This window comes from Telmatherina bonti (assembly GCF_933228915.1).
Source record: "Telmatherina bonti genome assembly, chromosome: 21".
Lineage (NCBI taxonomy): Eukaryota > Metazoa > Chordata > Actinopteri > Atheriniformes > Telmatherinidae > Telmatherina > Telmatherina bonti.
The window spans coordinates 25804603-25823640 of record NC_136630.1 but is presented as its reverse complement, the minus strand read 5'-3'; the positions used below and the strand labels follow the sequence as shown (position 1 = coordinate 25823640).

The 19038-nt window shown below is 42.4% G+C and overlaps 1 protein-coding gene across 1 annotated transcript in view; it reads left to right on the top strand.

Annotated features, from left to right (window-relative positions):
• abcc3 (ATP-binding cassette, sub-family C (CFTR/MRP), member 3) overlaps window positions 1-18701 on the top strand; it is a 101400-nt gene extending 82699 nt beyond the window's left edge. The window contains exons 24-31 of the mRNA XM_079261396.1: window positions 1316-1515; window positions 3768-3894; window positions 3984-4085; window positions 7495-7641; window positions 7732-7890; window positions 11006-11172; window positions 11239-11433; window positions 17730-18701. Coding sequence (XP_079117522.1) covers window positions 1316-1515; window positions 3768-3894; window positions 3984-4085; window positions 7495-7641; window positions 7732-7890; window positions 11006-11172; window positions 11239-11433; window positions 17730-17841 — 1209 coding nt within the window. The 3' untranslated portion in view covers window positions 17842-18701. The remainder of the gene's footprint in view (window positions 1-1315; window positions 1516-3767; window positions 3895-3983; window positions 4086-7494; window positions 7642-7731; window positions 7891-11005; window positions 11173-11238; window positions 11434-17729) is intronic.
• Window positions 18702-19038: the final 337 nt, after the last annotated feature.

Sequence of the window (19038 nt, the reverse complement as noted above, 5' to 3'; positions counted from 1 at the left end):
GAGAATCACAATTCAAATCTAATCGGCACCCAAAAAAATCGGAATCGAATCGGGGCAAAAGCATATCATCACAGCCATAGTACATACATAAAAAATAACAGTGTGTGTGTAGGTACCACAAAGGCACTCAGCTGCTAATTCTTTTCCATCGCAATGAATTTTGCAAGATAAGCGAATAATGCATCGCTTGTAGTCTTTGTTTTAAATTAATCTGGAGCAGATTTGAAGGAGCCTTTAGCTTGAGCCTGAACTTGGCGCGCCACATTGACGTACGCAGCTGACGAATCCTTACTTCGAAGTCCCAGACCCTGAATTGGGACAATGCCACAGGCCTGATCTGAGTCTACTGGCTGCAGAAACTTCAGAGCATTGAGGGGAATATTTCTGCCTCATGAGCAGCTCAGTTTTCTTGGTTGTTGTAGGTAGAAAACTAGTTAATGATGGAACTTTGGGAGGGTTTAATGACTCCATTTCTGTATTTACTAATCTTACAGTAAATTCCAAATCAAGATGAAATATTGCTAAAAAAAAAAAATTAAATCTGGTGATTTAATTTAGATTTATTATTGAAAATGGGGATTTTCTTTCTAATCAGCTGGTGGCTTTTGGACGTGTGATTATAGTTGGTAACATCAAAGTCTTGAAGAAAACCCTTCAAACTTTCAGATGTTTTTTTTTTTTTTTATTTAGATCTAATGACAGTCAGAAGGATCGTCTCTATCAGACCTTCATCAGAAACTTGCGCAGGTTTTCATGACAGGGAGGTCCTTTGTGATTCTAACTGGACCCCCAAACTAACATCAGATTTACTAACATGTGCTGCTGCTTTGTCATGGCATCCACCCTGCATGGCCGTCTCTCCACTGCATGACACGTTGGATTTGTGCATATTAACACTACATGGACTAAAGAAAACACAACTGTTGCCTCAAGCTTCTAATGCTTTGGAATAATTGTCTTTATTAGACTATAAATTTGGCTTTAATGACGATATATGTGTGATAAAAAAACAAACCACCTGCAGCGGAAAACCCCCAGTGCTGGCAGCTGCTAATATTACAGCATCTCAGTCCACCGATGTTGGCTGGAAACATGATCTGGCATCTAATCAACAATCCCAAAGTTTGTTATCAAATGTGTCTGCAGGTGTTTTGTTCACACAAGCTTTTTTTTTTTTTTTTATTACTCTGTGTGTTTGAGTGTGTGTGTGTGTGTGTGCATGTTCATATCTGTGCAGCATATTTTGACATGTCTGTGTGTTTGTGTCAGGTTATAACCTTGTGTTTGTTTCTCTTCCCCTCCTCAACGGCTGTAGAGATTTTACGTTGCAACGTCTCGGCAGCTTAAGCGTCTGGAGTCGGTCAGCCGCTCTCCCATTTACTCCCATTTCTCTGAGACCATCTCAGGCTCTAGTGTAATCCGAGCCTATAACAGACACAATGCCTTTGTTCTGATGAGTGATATGAAAGTGGATGAGAACCAAAAGAGTTGCTACCCTGGTATAGTGTCCAACAGGTAAGTGTCCTGCCTCTGCTCAGATGTATGGCAGCTCTGTGCTCCAGTTTTCTTAAAAATACTTTAAAAAAAAAAAAAAAAAAGTTATTCTGTACGCAGCCACTATTGCCATGGAGATGTTTAGGATCTTACATATTATGTAGGGTGCATTCACATCAAGACAGTCTGCCAGACTCCGACTGGGGGCTCGACTCAGTTGTAGGGGGTGTAGCCATACGGACGGAGAACGTATTTGTGGTGCACTTTGGTCAAACGAGCCAAACCATCAGAATAATATGTCTCCATTCCCACCAAAGGTGGCGCTGCACTGGTATTTAGCAAAAGAGATGACAAGACCCGCGTGAAGAAGACAACTTTGTTTCCTCCTCCTACGAGTTAAACAGGGAGACAAAACTATTGCTGTTTTAGGTTTTATTTTGTATTGTGCAAGTATACTGCAGAAATACACTGCAACAATGGACGCAGTATGAACAGATGAGGCAGAGGACTCTTCGCGCCATCACTACCCACAATGCAACACTACGCCAAATGCAGGAAGTGATGTTTCTTTCGTAGTCCGCTTCCTGTATTTGGTCACGCTGATACCTACTGAGACCTGCATTTGTAGGCGGACAGGGTCCACTTCTGTGATCCAAATCAGCATTTGTTTGGTACATTTTTCCCCAAACAAAGTATACTTTCCAGACAAACGGACTAGGATTCTAACCAAAAAGGCGAATGTGATTGTGCCCTTCGTCTTTCTCAGTTAAAGTAATGAGAGAGTCTGTAGGAGCCAGGTGCTGCTGACCAAATCTACCTGATCAACTTTCAATCATCATTGAAAAAGGAGAATCTGTAAAAACAGACATTTTGAGAGTTTGGTGGCCCATAGCATTAAATTGTTTAACACAAGGAGGAAAGACATCAGCAGTGGTCTTATAGAGGCTTTAAACTATCTGGAGTCCATCATTCTACATCTAAGACCAAGGTCAGACCGAGCAGTCTTTAGACAAACTGGAAGAACTACATCTCAGACTCTCCAGGCCTCAGTTAGCATGGTAAATAGTACAATTAAGAAAAGATTGACAAAGTACGGCTTGTTTGGAAGGAGAACCAAACAAAATATCTTCTCTCTCTCTCAAACAAAAAGAGTTTATAAAGTCTATTTGAACAAACCACAAGACTTCTGGAACCTTGTCGTTTGAACAGACCAAAGTGGAGATGTTGAGTCAGAGTAAACAGCAGCATGTTTGGAAAAAAACAAACAAACACAGCAGATCAGCACCAACATATCAAAATAGCTGAAGCACAGTGGTGGCGAGATGATGATTTGAGACCTGGACATCTTGCAGTCAGTAAATATCTCAACATAACTCTTGTGTAGACTTTGTAAACAGGTTTTTTTTTTAGCTACAATAAAACAGAAAAACAAGTACTTTAACAGCATTTTATATTAAAAAGACACTGCAACATTGGAAGATCCAAGATGTAAATGAATCCTCCAGCTGGTGGCTGAGTACCGAAGCTAAAAGATACAAAATGTAAAAACAATAATCACCGGACCACAGAGCTGCCATGTTTCACACATCATCTTCTACACACTTGTTTGTATTCCCATCAGTAAAATGCTGTTGTTATCAAACACTGCCTTGGTGTTCAAAATAACCGATTTATCAACATAATCTCATGTCATATTTGCTTAGTGGGGCTTTTTCTTCAAAGATCCCATATTATGCCAGATTCTCTTAGGAAAGGTTTTCTAACAGTCACATGTCGTGTGTCTAAGGCTAATCAGAACAATTCTCCACCTCTCTCACTTAGTTGATCCACTTCTTAGAAAATGTGTAGTCAAATGGGGGAGTCAGAGATCTTTCCACCTTTGGGAAATAAACCCCCACCCCCCGCTAGCTAAGCTTGCCCTCTAACACTCACTGAGTGGGCACCAGCAAAGGCTGCATCTTCTTCCATACAGGGGTGTGGAGTGGGCATGGACAGGAAGAAACAGCCTGTTCACAGTAGAGCTCAGTAGAGTTCACTAGAGTAACTTTTGGAATGGCTAAAGTTGAATGGCTAAATTGGGATACTCCACCTTGAGAACGTTGTTGTTGGACCTCAGACATCCATATTAAATTTTTCAAAGAGTGTATGATATGGGACCTTTTAAAACAGCCTTCATCACTAATAAATAAGCACTTTCACACTCTTCTGCACTCTGAGATCCTTGTTTCCCCACAAGAAGCGACTTCCTCTAACCGGACCCTGCTGTCCCACAGGTGGCTCGGAGTTCGTATTGAGTTCATCGGGAACTGCATCGTGTTGTTCGCTGCTCTGTTTGCTGTGACTGGAAAGGAGAGTCTGAATCCGGGTCTCGTGGGTCTGTCGGTGTCCTATGCTCTACAGGTAACTGACCGCTGTGATGTGAACCTTCTGTGGTCGTTCACTAATCTCAGTCCGTGTCTCAGACGCACTAAACTGTGTTGTTTGAACAGGTGACCATGTCTCTGAACTGGATGGTGCGGATGACTTCTGATCTAGAGAACAACATAGTCGCAGTGGAGAGAGTGAAGGAGTACTCAGAGACCAAGACAGAGGTAACTGATTCAGAAATAAATCAGATATACAGGTATACATTTTACACTTTACATAATGGAGCCTTCATGAGTAGGGGTGTCTATTGGCAAAAATCTGGCGATACGATATGCATCACAATATGGGCCAACAATATTATATATTGCGATATATCAGAATTGAGATACAGAAATGTGAAAGTTCCTGCTTAGTCATTGCTTCCTGTTGCACCTCCTCTGGTGCCCATGGGTTGGTCGGCAACAGGGTCGGCATCAGGGTCATCAGCCAGGAACCGTTCAGAGATGTTTTGCCCCTTTAATCCTGGAACATCTCCTGGTGGCGGGGCAGTTAAGGGATGTCTCCCTGACACCCCCTGCAGCTGGTGGCTGTTACCCCCTGTGGTTGTTGTTGGGGTTAGGGGTTTATTCCCCAGTTCCTGTCCTTCCTTCTGAGCTGGAGCCAGAAGCTGCCTTTTTCCACCTCCTCGGAAAGCTCTTTCATAGCTTTCGTCAGTTTCCCCCTTGCCTCTCAGCTGCCGCGCCATTGACAGCCCCACAAAGCCGCAGCAGCTAACCTCCACTGGGTAGATGGAAGTCTTCCAGCCAACCTCCTGACACTCAGCAGCCAGTTCTGCATACTTTACCCTCTTGCGCTCAAATGTAACATCAATCTCATCCTCTGATGGAACTGTGAGTATGATGAGGTACACTGCTTTTGCTGTTTTGTACCATACAACGTCAGGGCGAAGAAGTGTGGAGGTAATCGTGGTTGGAAGTTGGACCTGTCGGTTGAGGTCTACCCTCGTGTCCCACTCCTGACCAGGGAAGAAAAAAGCCTTGGTCTCTCTCCTGGCCTAGTGGGCCTTGGCCCTCCTCCTTCTGTGACAAAGCTGATGTTATCTGCTGCTGGTAGCTGATTACTGCCCCGAACGCATCCTTCCAGCACCTCGACCAGCTTCCTCAGCACCTGGTCATGGCACCATCTGTAGCGTCTCTGGGAGAGCGTGATCTTGCAGCCTGACAGGATATGCGAGAGGCTTGCATTGTGATCATTGCAGACTGAGCAGAATTTCTCGTTCCCAAACCACTGGGGGAGGTTCCGAGGGCAGAGAAGCGTGTCAAAGGTTGCCTGTGGGATCTTCCACGGGTCGGGCAAACTGATGTTTCGACTGATAACTCCCTCCCAAGTTGTCTTGCTTCCTTTGTCAGCCCTGTGACATGGCTTTGATCTTATAGCGCTCCTCTTTCATCTTCGTCACCTCCGCCTTTACCATCTTCTTCCTTTCCTTGCAACTGGCCTTGGACCAGAATTGTGGCATGTCTCCCCATCCTAGACCTGCTCCTCCTTCTTGGACTCTGCCCATGATCTCTCTGTGTTTCAACCTCCTCACATCTTGTTTAACCTCGACTTGGGCACTCCACTTTCGACCAGTAGGAACCTTGGCATTGGCTTTCCTTACCATCTGGTCGGTAGACTCTCTCAGCCCTAGCACTAATCTCGCCTTCTCCTGCATGTACACCATGCTGATGGACTGAAGTGACAGCAGCAGGATACTATAAGCAAGACAATATGCTGCAATTTTTCTTTACTAGTCATCAACACTGAACACTTTTGCATGCTTGACATAAACTTACTGAATAGGACCAGAGGATCTACATTTCACAGCAGAATAAATAAAAACGCTGATCTTTATGAAGAAGATGAATAAAGGAATAAAAGTCTGCCTCATCAGTGAAGGTCGGTTGTTTGATAAAAATCAATACTTTTGATTTTTATATAAATATAATATTGTCATATACAATATAATATTGTCATTCTCACTGTGCGGTTCCCAACGTCTCCATCTTGGCAGCGTCACACATCTCATCTCCTGGAAAATACAAAAATGGGCAAAGAGGTAGATATGAGAGGGGGTTAGTAAATATGGGGATGGATGATTGAGACCAAAGCGAGCTAACCCTGGATCTAACAAAAGATAACCAGCTAATGGAGGGAGGTGGGCTAAAGCTGAGTCACACTAATAATCGACTAAAAACTGTGGTTGTGGTACAATCTGCCTTTTTGCTGTAGGTTATTGAGTACCTGTCAATTAAAACAACACGTCCCTAACTTTGCTGAATTTCAAGACCCCCACCGCACACACAAACGCACACACACACACACACACACAAATACACACAGACACATTCAGTTATAATGAAGATAAACCTGATCTATTAAACCTTAAATGTTTTTCCTGTACCAGGTGTAAACGTGTTTATTTCTGCTGTGAAGTTGGTCTTTTTAACATGGGAGTCTATGGGGATTTGCTCTGTTTCGCAGCCCCTAGTGGATAAAGGGGGAAGTGCAATTTTTGTCACTTCTGCGTAGACTTCACTTTTAACCGCCAGGTGTTGCCGCTTGTTGCACACACACAAAGACACAAGATTTTGTGAAGAAATCTAGATCTGTTAATCTTATTTGAATAAACCATCCATCCATCTATTTATTTATTTATGAATAGATGGTTTTAAATTACAGTCCCATATCCTAGCCTGAATGAAGAATGTTGATTTTACTGTTTTTATTTTTAACTGTTTAGAGGTCTGCTGGAAGTTTTCTTCCTGTTAAAGGGGAGTTTTTTCCTTCCCACTGTCGCCTCATGCAGCTCAGGATGGGGGATTGGATCAAAGTCATGACTCGATGCAATCAGTTGGTTTCTGTTATAGGATATGTATGAATTGGCTCAAAATTATGTGTATGTTGATTCGTGTATGTAAAGTGCCCTGTGACAACATTGTTGTGAAGTGGCGTATACAAAAAAAGTTGAATTGAAAAAACTATTTGTGTAACTCATTCTGTCAGGAGTAATGATATTTCTTTTTTCAGAAATGCGCAAGTTTTGCTTTGTTATATTGTAATGTATCCATGTTTGCCATTCTTAGTAGTTTTCTCCGTTTCCTCTTTACAAATTGATGCCTATAATATAAATAGCTGCTCAGCATATATAACGTACTAATGGAAGGTGAGTGTGTCCACCTCCCACGGAAGCTGAAGTTCAGTGTTTACTTTTAAAGCAGCGCTGGTTCCTCACCGCTCTGAAGACGTTGGAATTTACCTACAGTCCATAAAAGCACCCCGCAGAGCAGCTCAAACAACACAAGACCAATAAACTGTAACTAGATCCAGAGATGTTGGATCACCTGGGGCCAACCAGGGCCCCCGTGTTACATAAGACAGCTGTACACGATGTACTTTCTGAGCAGGCATCACTTTGTTTGACCCTTTCTGTGAGCAAACACTTGTCTTTAAAGCATCTGATGGGCCCCAGCGGTGAAATAAAGCTTTGGCACCACCGTTGCTTAGATGTTTTCAGAGTGATCAACAAACGAGATGTGTTGAAAGCCGAGCGGGGTGATGAGTTGTTCAGAAAGTCTGTGTTTCTGCTCACAGGCCCCCTGGGAGGTGGAGGACAAGAAGCCCCCTCCTGAATGGCCGGCAGAGGGGAAAGTGGAGTTCAATGACTACAGCGTTCGGTATCGAGAGGGTCTGGACCTCGTCCTGAGGAACATCACGCTGAACGTTACAGGAGGAGAGAAGGTGTGGAGGAGTATTTCTCAGCTGTCAGGAGTAACTGTGGCGGTGGGGTGGACAGGATGGACTCACCAGCATTTGTTTGTTTCCATGCAGATTGGCATTGTGGGCCGCACAGGGGCCGGTAAGTCCTCCATGACGCTCTGCCTCTTCAGGCTGCTGGAAGCTGCTGCAGGAGAGATCACCATCGATGATGTGAAGATATCAGAGATCGGCTTGCACGACCTGAGGTCCAAACTGACCATCATCCCACAGGTAGAGACCAGAAGCAGAACCACCACCTAACCCTAACCCTTTCATTTCTGCCTATAGAGTCAGTTTGATGGGTTTAAATTAGTCAGAATTGATTCACATTGACACAGTTTTAGTGCAAGAACTTGAGTTTCTGTCTTTTTTTACATTCAAACAAACAGATAGGCATTTAGTCTGAAAATACAGTTTTTATGCTCTTACTAGTTCCATATCTGTGAACAAACACAAGCCAGGTTATCAGCAGCACAAAGCTTTGACATCACCAGACACACTCTTTGGTCTACTGCTAATTATGGGTGTAAATCACAAGTTTGATTACAGTATGAGATAATTTCAATATGGTCAATGGATAATAATTCACTGTTTGCCGATGTCACAATGTAGCAACAATTATTAGATTCAGTTCCAGATCCAATGATCTATACAAGGTGATATGACACAATCACTTGTATTATATTACATAAATATCATAATAAATCACACAAAACTGTTAAAATAACTAAATCTGAAGTTTTTCCTGCGTTCAACCAGACATTTAAACTAAAAATAATCAGTTTATTGAACAGTAATGGATACATACTGGTTACTAAGCTTTAAAAAGCTCATATGGAAAAGAAAACTCATTCATTTATTCATTCATTTTCTAAACCGCTTAATCCAATTCAGGGTCGCGGGGAAGCTGGAGCCTATCCCAGCTGGCTTTGGGCGACAGGCAGGGTACACCCTGGACAGCTCGCCAGTCCATCGCAGGGCCGGAAAAGAAAACTGAAGAATAAATTTAATATTGTTTGGATTAAATCAGGATATCGGTTGTTTAGAGTCTCCAGGTTTTAATAATCATTTTAACAGTTTAAAGGGGTAAAAAGTAAAAATGGTTTGCTGTTGAGCAGTGCCTGTAGACCAGAGCAAAGTGCTTCCTGAGCCACAGCTTCCTCTACCTCTTCCCCCCATTCGCCTCGTCTGCAAACGAATGTGCAAAAACACTAAGCAAGATCATGGTTTTGTGTAACATATGGAGGTAACGTTTACCCGTCCAGGAGATGAAGATTAGCTCAGAGTTTTAGAAAATAAAATGAGAGAAAAAAAGTTTCGAAAATTCTCCGCAGCAAGAAGAAATCCCCAAGTAATGCTACGTGGCTGCCTTGCGTAAGTTGCAATTTTTGTAAAATCTCGCGAGAATAACAAGATTTTACGAGACTTAAGGCTAATGGGCTAAACGGTGTTCAATCGTAATTGTTGTCAAAATTTACATATATCGCTTTTATTTTGCAAAAAAATGTACCGTATTTTCACGACCATAAGGCGCACATAAAAGTCTTAGATTTGCTTCAAAATGTGCGGCGCGCCCTATAATGCAGTGCGCCCTTTGTGTGCGTGTTGTTGTTGTTGTTGTAATCGGACGTAGTAGAGAACACCATGAGAACGTTAAAGGGTGAAGTGTGGGCGTTGATCGCATATAAAAGAACAGGTATGTGCGTTATGCAGAACACTTTTTTCTAACAACCCTGAAAATGGCAAAAAGACACGTTTATGAAGCACAGTTTAAACTGAAGGCCATCAACTACGCCAAGCAACGTGGAAATCGAGCAGCCGAGAGAGAATTTAAGATTAATGAATCGATGGTTCGCAAGTGGAGGAAGATGGAAAATGAGCTCCGACAGGTAAAGAAGACGCAGCTGAGTTTCCGTGGACATAAGGCGAGGTGGCCCGAGTTGGAGGAAAGACGCTTGGGCTAACGTGTCTGCTGGCACTGCTGTCCGCGCTGTCGCAAAAGCCGGCATCATTTCAGAGGAGCTGCACGGCACGGAAAGTGACTCTGACAGTGAAGAAAGTGAAGCACGCATGTTTGCTGGAGATTTAGCGCAGCTGTTCAATTCAGAAACAGAGGATGAGGACTTTGATGGGTTTGACTGATGACAATTACCGGTAAAAAAATGTGAGTACCAAACTCCGTTTTGGTCCTGGTCTATTTTTAAATGCGCACACTTGTGTGCGTGCTTGTTTTATCCGTGTGTTTTACCATGCCCGCGCCTATTGATGATTGATTGATGATTAAAAAATGTTTGTACTTTGTAATCAATACTTAATAAAGCACAACCAAACTCGGTTTTGCTCCCGCTCTATTTTTAAAAAGGCATACTTGTATGCTTGTGTGCATTGAGAATGTTAAAGGGGGAAGTGTGGGCGTGTATTGTACCGGTAAATAAAACCCGCGCCCTATGGTCAGGTGCGCCTTATGTATGTGTTAAATACAGAAAGGGCGCACATAACTGAGACTGAGCCTTTTAGTACGGTGCGCCTTATGGTCGTGAAAATAAGGTATTTGAAACGCAGCTAGTGTGCAGAACTTCATTGGCTGTTGGATCTATTTAATGTAAACCAGATGTGTTGGAGCAGGGATACATGGAAAACCTGCAGGACAGCGACCCTCGAGGACCTACTTTGGCCAACCTTAACTTAAACTATGCAAATTCCCACTTTATTTACTGTCAATTTCCTGCTTAAAAGATGATAAAACTGGAAGTTCATGAGAACTGTGCCAAAATAAAAGCCTTTATAGTACAAAGAGTAATGTTAAAATAAAGAAGCAAGAAGCACCTACCATACAATTGCATAGTAAAGAAATCCCATTTTGGGTTTATTATGTGCCTATATATGGAGCTATTTGTAGGGAGGGGGGGGCTGAGAACTCCAAGAGGAGCGAGGAAGCAGTGATTTGCATGAACGTACGTGAACGGGCGACCGGACCGGCTGGTGAAAGCACAGCTGGAGATCAACACAGACGGCGTATGACTCCTGTTGACATTACACATAAAGTTCCTCACATATGGATTTTCTAATCACTTCCACCTAAAACTGATAAATCTCTGCTTATTGACCCTTTGAAATGTTCAGAAAGACAATAATGATGTCGAACAAAAACACCAAATGTAGCAGATCAGAAAAAGAGAAGAATGAAGAAGTGTAACACTTTTTAGCCCCGCCCTCATCTGGCAACAAAATTAAAAAGGGGAGAAAAAAAGAGGTGATCAGAAAAGAACCATCATCATCTGTAGCGTTGCCGTCCAGCAGCCTTCAGGTCTGTATTTATCTGTCAGCTTCTTTCTGTCCAACGCAGGAACCCGTGCTGTTCTCTGGGACTCTGAGGATGAACTTGGACCCCTTTGAGAAATACACTGACGAGGAGGTGTGGAAAGCTCTGGAACATTCCCACCTACACAAGTTTGTCAGCAACCAGACGGCCAAGCTGGAGCTGGAGTGTTCGGAGGGAGGAGAGAACCTCAGGTATGCTCAGAGGAGGAGGATGTTATCGCCGTGGAAACTGGTTTTAATGTGTTGTTGTGTCTCCAGTGTGGGTCAGAGGCAGCTGGTGTGTTTGGCTCGAGCTCTCCTGAGGAAGACGAGGATCCTCATCCTGGATGAAGCCACCGCTGCTATAGACCTGGAGACGGATGATCTCATCCAGTCCACGATACGGACTCAGTTTGAAGACTGCACCGTCTTCACCATCGCACACAGACTCAACACTATCATGGACTACACAAGGTTAGATTTAACAGCACGTCCACCGTCACGCTGACGGCTGGAGGAAATCATCACCGTTTAGCTCGCTTGTTGGCGACCGAGCGGGAATGCAGAGAAGAAAGTTCAGTTCAGTGAGGTCTGGACTTTGACCGGATCATTGCAACACTGATTCTTTTCAGTCATTCTGCTGCAGATCAGCAGCTCTTTAGGATCACGGCGCTTCACGCACCAACTCCCTCTTACGAACCTTCGGAAATTTGTTCTGAAGAAGTTTTTTATGTAAAAAGTCCATCAGATTCATGAATGTGTTCGTAGACTGCAGGATTGTTTGTATCTTTCCTCTAAAGCTCATTACATCCTGCACGAGAAGCAAGAACTTGGTTCTGGCTTTCAAAGCAGCAAGAACAAGAATAAAACATTTTTCATCTGGTCCAACCATAATCCACGAGTAACTTCGCCTTTTTAAGGATTTAAGGATCGATGCGGGCGGTGACGTCTGCCTGTCTGAACCCAGTTATTTCATACTGAGGAGAAACTTCGTCCACAGCAGGACGAGTTGTGCATCCGTGTGTTTTATACCAAGCCAAGCCAGCTTTATTTATAAAGCACTTTCTGACAGCTACTGCTCAACAAAGTGCTAAATAAAGCCACAAGTTGTCTAAATGTTTGTACTTTCTCAGCACTTTGATCTTAAAACAATCTGTTTTACCATCTGCAAGAATGCGGAAGCAGCATCTTTTCACTTCATGTTTTCTGTGTTAACCACGCCCACCTCACAGTCCGACCAATCGCACGATACTTCTTAAAGCCCCCACAAGAGGAAAGTTCCACCAGTCTGATATGCCGAGAACTGAGGAAGATATTTACATTAGGAAACGATCTGCAGTATTCTGCTATGTATCTTAAGTAACATAATGATTTGTAATTTACCAAAAGTTATTTAAGAATGTGACATAAACTTTTCTGCTCTTGTATTGTCGCATTTTGACAAACAAAACAGCCGAAAACAACACAGATAGTGATTCTGTTCAAACACATCGGAATTAAGATATTTGTAAGCATAATAATCTGTTCGTTCTCAACATACGTACAACATACGGAGCTATTTTTATTATTATTTTTATTTTTTCTCACAAATTATAGTGACCACGTTAGTCTCACACCTGCCAAATATCTAATTCCTAAATTCCTAAATTTTCCCTTTTTTCTAATTCGGCCAGGGAGCTCAGTATGTCACTGGTTAAAAATTACTTGTACTATGTCTTAAAACTCGTTTCCCTTAAAATGTTCCAGTTAATCTCACACCTGACGAAATCTTTTCAGGCCAGGGAGCTTTTTTTTTTCCCCAATGGTTATTTTTCTCTTTTTTCTTAGAAATTCTAGTAGCCACTTTAATCTCACACCTGCCAAATATCTAATATCTAAATTCCTAATTTTCCCTCTTTGGCTAGGCAGCTCAGCAATTGCTTGTTAAAACAACTTAAGCAAAAGCAAGTTCCTTAAATCTGCTTTTCTTCATTTTTTCCCAAAACACCATTTAACTCTGTGTGAAGCTTCAATGCATTACTACACTTTAGATGGCACCGTGATTCCTTATGTATTAGGTTTAAATTTCCTGTCCGGAGAGGGTCAGTTAAGGCCAGGAAGACAACAGTCCGGACTGTTTAGATTTGTTAATATGTCATAAATTTCCAAATTAAAATTTAGCACCTTCCCAATTAGTCGGTTTAGATTTGGACCGCAATTCTCCACCACCAGTGGCCTCTCCAATCAACACCCAAAAGATCAGAATCAAATTGTGACAAAAACATATCGCCACAGCCCTAGTAAACGTAAGACATTATAGACAAATGCTACCACAACAAACATGTGAATCTCTAGGAAAGCGTTCATGGGCAAACCAAGCCGCAACCACTGATCTTTCTTTCTACGTGCTCGAAGACGTTATATTTACAGTCAAAACAAAGCTGGTTGCATTATTTTCTCAGCATCGCTGGCAGTTGTTTGCATCCAGTCACATGAATGAAGTGGTGGTCAATCTAAGCGGCAACCTCTGGCGGTTAAAAGTGAAGCCTATGCCGAAGTGCCAAAAACTGCAGTTCCCCCTTCATCCACTAGGGGCTCCAAAACAGAGCGAATCTCCATAGACTCCCATGTTAAAAAGACCAACTTCTGGGCCCTCTGCCTGCGGGGGTGGGGGGTTGCTTCTGGGCTCTTGGGGCCGTGGGGCCCGCGCTCTGTCTGCCCTGGGTGGCCGGTGCCCGGCGGGGCCGGTCCTCGCTGGTCCGGGCCTGCTGGGGCCTGTTCCCCCTGACTGCGGGGGACTCTGGCTGGGACCCCCCTCTGCCTCCTCCTGGGTCGGTGCATGGCTGGCTCCGGGGTGGGGCGGTTGGGGTCTGCGCCTGGGGATGGCTGCCGATGGCCCTGGTCTCGGGGGTACTCCTGGCGTGCCTCTTGCCTTTGTGTGGGAAGGGTCACACTGGCATGATCACCTTTTCCGGAACACGTTCCACTCTGCATGTTCTGCATGTGACACAGTCACCGAGTCGTCTGCAGTTTTATTCACTAACAGCAGCTAGTTTTCTCATTTCTGTTTGTTTCTCATTTATATTTAACTTTTTAGATTCATAGTTTAGTTACTATGATCTAAAGTTGGCTTGTATGTGTATGTATATGTGTTAATACTGGCAAGTGCGTATATGTTTGTACGTATGTATGTGTGTGTATGTGTGTGCATAGAGGTGTGTGTGTATATGTATGTATGTATGTGTATATGTGTATGTGTACATATGTATATATATGTGTATATATATATATTATGTATGTATGCGTGTGTATGTGTGTGTATATGTATGTGTGTGCCTGTATGTGTGTATGTATACATCTGTAGGTTGTTTTCTTTCTTTTTGTTTTTGGGTTATTTTTTAGTTGTTGTTTTTTTCTCTCCCTTTTCTCTCCCTTTATCTCTTTCCCTTTTCTTATGAGGTGTTTCTTCTCCTTTCTCTTTCTGTCTTTTGTCTGTCCTCTCTGGTCCAGCAGTACAAACTCTACAATTCAAACAACAATACAAAATAAACATAGAAATAAAATAAAAATTCAGAAAGTCAAGGGGATCATTATATCTATAAAGCTTCCCTTGGCAGAGAAAATTTGCTCAGCAGAACACAGCATCCAGACCATCATTCTGCTTGCCTAAATGCTGGACAAGACAAAAAAAAAAAGAAAAAAAGACCAACTTCACATCAGAAATAAACATGTTTACAGCCTGGTACCATTTTTGGTTTAATAGGTCAGGTTTATCTTCATGACAACTGTGGGGGGAGTGATTTTTTTTTTCTAACTCGCCCGTTTAAAAGTAATTTAGTCATGAAATTCGGCATATTTAGGAGCGTGTCCTTTTGATTGACAGGTACTCAATCTCCCGCTTCAAGTAAGAAGAACGTAGAACAACGCAGAATAACCGCGGTTTTTAGCCGGTTAACAACGTGGCTTAACTTTAGCTCCCGTTAGCTCCAGGTTAGGTCAGTTAGCTCTTAGCTACAGGCAGGTCAGAGTTTGATGGGTGACAATTATCCACCCCCACCCTCACAGCCCCCCTGTCAGCTATACCTTTGTACTTTCCAAGAGAGACGACACGCGTGCGTGATCGCAAAGATGGCTATGGTGGAAACTGTCTACCGAGCTTCTATTTAGCTCTTACAGTCTCTAGGTCAAACGTGGAGCGATAACGAAGTAAAAGCAGGAATAGATAATACTGTCAGAGAGGGAGTTTTCTTCTCCACATTGGTCTTGTCCTCTTTTTTGCTAAATACTAGCGCAGCGCCACCTTTGGTGGGAATGGGGATTTGTTATTGTAAGGGTTTGGGACGTGAGTGCAGCGTCCCCAACTGGACCGGGTCTAGCGGACCATCCGGATGTGAACACACCTAAATGGTTTTAACTAGTGAATAACCTTGCTCTCTGTAGGATGATGGACTCGAGGTAGTTTAAGACCTTCTAAGCAACAGTTGCTTCTCTGACTCGCAGCATCTGGCTGCTGTTTACCTTGTTAAATCCTGCTGAAAACTTTATTTTAACTGAAGCAGCGACAGCGTTGCTGCTACTGACATGTCCGGTTTTAAGCTGAATGTGTTACACACACACACACACACACACACACCCTCAGCTCTGCAGCTCAGACACATAAAACATTGTAGACATAAAACATCAATCTGTGGTCTTATCAAGCAGATATTTGTGTGAAATTAGATTCAAACACCAAACTGTAATCTGGTCATCGTCTAGTCTGTAACGCCGCCGGCCATGACGTGTCGTCAGCAGAGCCATATAAACGATGACCTTCCCGTTGCAGTGCCCGACTAGCAGGTGGAAAAATTCTATTTTATTTCATCTTCCAGCCTTTGTTCTCGGCTTTGATCATTTCCAGCTGAGTGGACGTCTGATTGCTGAGAACAGAGACGGCACCAGTCTGCGTTGCCAGACGCTAATCAATAACAACAGAAACACACAGAACGGTCGTTCTGTCTGAGTTCTCAGCTGTTTCCAGGTGATTCTACCTCCTCTCACATGTTGTCCTGAACATGTCTGTCAGAGAGCTTCTGTTTACACGGCCGGAAACATGTAAGGGTCTATCTGAACACAAGTCTGACGTGTTTAGATCGTTTATGTTCCTCTAACCTTTAACAGACTAGAGGAAATGATGCAGTAGGACACGTGTAGTATGGACACATGTAGAATCTCATGTCAGCAACACGGGATTGTTTTTTACTTTATCCTGCTTTTAAAGAGACTTTGTCATGATTCTAATAGAAGTTTTCCTTTCATGGTTCTGGTTCTAATGGAAGTTTTCCTTCCTGATTCTGGTTCTAATGGAAGTTTTCCTTCCTGATTCTGGTTCTAATGGAAGTTTTCCTTCCTGATTCTGGTTCTAATGGAAGTTTTCCTTCCTGATTCTGGTTCTAATGGAAGTTTTCCTTCCTGGTTCTGGTTCTAATGGAGGTTTTCCTTCCTGATTCTGGTTCTAATGGAAGTTTTCCTTCCTGATTCTGGTTCTAATGGAAGTTTTCCTTCCTGGTTCTGGTTCTAATGGAGGTTTTCCTTCCTGATTCTGGTTCTAATGGAAGTTTTCCTTCCTGATTCTGGTTCTAATGGAAGTTTTCCTTCCTGGTTCTGGTTCTAATGGAAGTTTTCCTTCCTGGTTCTGGTTCTAATGGAAGTTTTCCTTTCATGGTTCTGGTTCTAATGGAAGTTTTCCTTTCATGGTTCTGGTTCTAATGGAAGTTTTCCTTCCTGATTCTGGTTCTAATGGAAGTTTTCCTTCCTGGTTCTGGTTCTAATGGAGGTTTTCCTTCCTGGTTCTGGTTCTAATGGAAGTTTTCCTTTCATGGTTCTGGTTCTAATGGAAGTTTTCCTTCCTGATTCTGGTTCTAATGGAAATTTTCCTTCCTGATTCTGGTTTTAATGGAAGTTTTCCTTCCTGATTCTGGTTCTAATGGAAGTTTTCCTTTCATGGTTCTGGTTCTAATGGAAGTTTTCCTTCCTGATTCTGGTTCTAATGGAAGTTTTCCTTCCTGATTCTGGTTCTAATGGAAATGTTCCTTCCTGATTCTGGTTCTAATGGAAGTTTTCCTTTCATGGTTCTGGTTCTAATGGAAGTTTTCCTTCCTGGTTCTGATTCTAATGGAAGTTTTCCTTCCTGATTCTGGTTCTAATGGAAGTTTTCCTTCCTGATTCTGGTTCTAATGGAAATGTTCCTTCCTGATTCTGGTTCTAATGGAAGTTTTCCTTTCATGGTTCTGGTTCTAATGGAAGTTTTCCTTCCTGATTCTGGTTGTAATGGAAGTTTTCCTTCCTGATTCTGGTTCTAATGGAAATGTTCCTTCCTGATTCTGGTTCTAATGGAAGTTTTCCTTCCTGGTTCTGGTTCTAATGGAAGTGTTCCTTCCTGATTCTGGTTCTAATGGAAGTTTTCCTTCCCGATTCTGGTTCTAATGAAAGTTTTCCTTCCTGATTCCGGTTCTAATGGAAGTTTTCCTTCCTGATTCCGGTTCTAATGGAAGTTTTCCTTGATGTATCTTCCTGTCTTTTCTGGAAATTACGTTTTAAGTCTACACATTCACATGCACATGAAATATGGATAGAGAACTTATATGTTTGTTTTTATTTTCATGAAAACAAAAGAATGCAACTTATTATACAAAGCTTTGGCATCGTTCTACTAACCGGAATAGAAACAACTCTAAATATTTAAAATGTAGTAAATAACATATCAGCCTGTTCTTTGTAATTGAAGTGTCCTCTCTTGTCTACATTTGCAGAGTTGTGGTGTTGGACAAGGGACAGATAGCGGAGTTTGACAGTCCCACGAACCTCATCTCGAAGAGAGGAATCTTCTACAACATGGCGAAAGATGCAGGACTGGCGCAGTAGAACCAATCCCGCACACCAGGACCGGTCCAGGAGTACTTTACATGTGCACTTGTTAATATTTTTATTATTATATTGTCATTGTTTTATTTTTTCAGTGCATTTCCTGCTTATTTTGACCGAAGCTTGACCTCTTTTGCAGACTTGGGTCAACTTGCACTTGCAAAGAATTGTCTCGTGTTTGTCAGAAACTTGCTGCCTGCCTCTCCGGAGACTAAATAGGAAACAAAATACACCGTATCTGCAAATGCTTCTTGATCCAAGTCTGCTCTGAAGTGCCTTCAGCAAGTAGGATAAAGAAAGCCAGTGAATGTATCGTTTTCTAATCGGCTGTCTGCTGCAAAACAACTAAAAAGGAGGAACATTGTTTTTTATTTTCATTTTTTTCTACAAAGAATACTGTGCCACTGTACCTTCTTCATGAGAAGAAAACCTAGACTTTTGTGATAAACCCACTTATTTTTTTACTGTACTGTTATTTAAGCTACTTTATAAAGAACTGCGTCATCTAGGGAAGTTTTCTCAGTTAAATATGTGATTCTTTGTGAACCAAATCTATGAAAACTTGAATTCTGTACCACCAAAATATGAAGATAAATAATGCCTTTATTAAAAAACAAAATAGAAAAAGAACATTTCTATTCTGTGTTGTTGGGGTTGACTGAAGGAGGATGGATTATAATCCCTCCAGCTCTCCAGGTATGAGTGGGATTAGTCATTTTAATGTCACAATGAACACCGTACGGTCAGTGAATGCAGCACTGTGGCAGCGGACAGTAAAGTTGTTGATCCAGTTTAGGACTGATGCTCTTTGTCCTCAACTGGTTTTGCTGTCACACCTCAAAATGTTACATTTCATATTTGCACTGGACGTTTACTAAATAAATAAAATGAGTTTTACTATTTTTGCTTGTGGTGCCATCAGTCAGTTTTGAATCGGTTTCGTACAGATTTATACTTTTATCAGGTCCACCTGTTCAACTGGTTTAATCAGCCAATCACATGGCGGCTACTCAACTGGTTTAGTCACGTAGACATGGTGAAGACGACTTGCTGAAGTTCAAACTGAACATCAGGGTGAGGAAGAAAGGAGATTTGAGTTACTTTGAGCGTAGCGTGGTTGTTGTATTTCAGAAGCTGCTGATGTACTGGGATTTTCCCACACAACCATCTCCAGGGTTTCCAGAGAAGGTCTGAAGA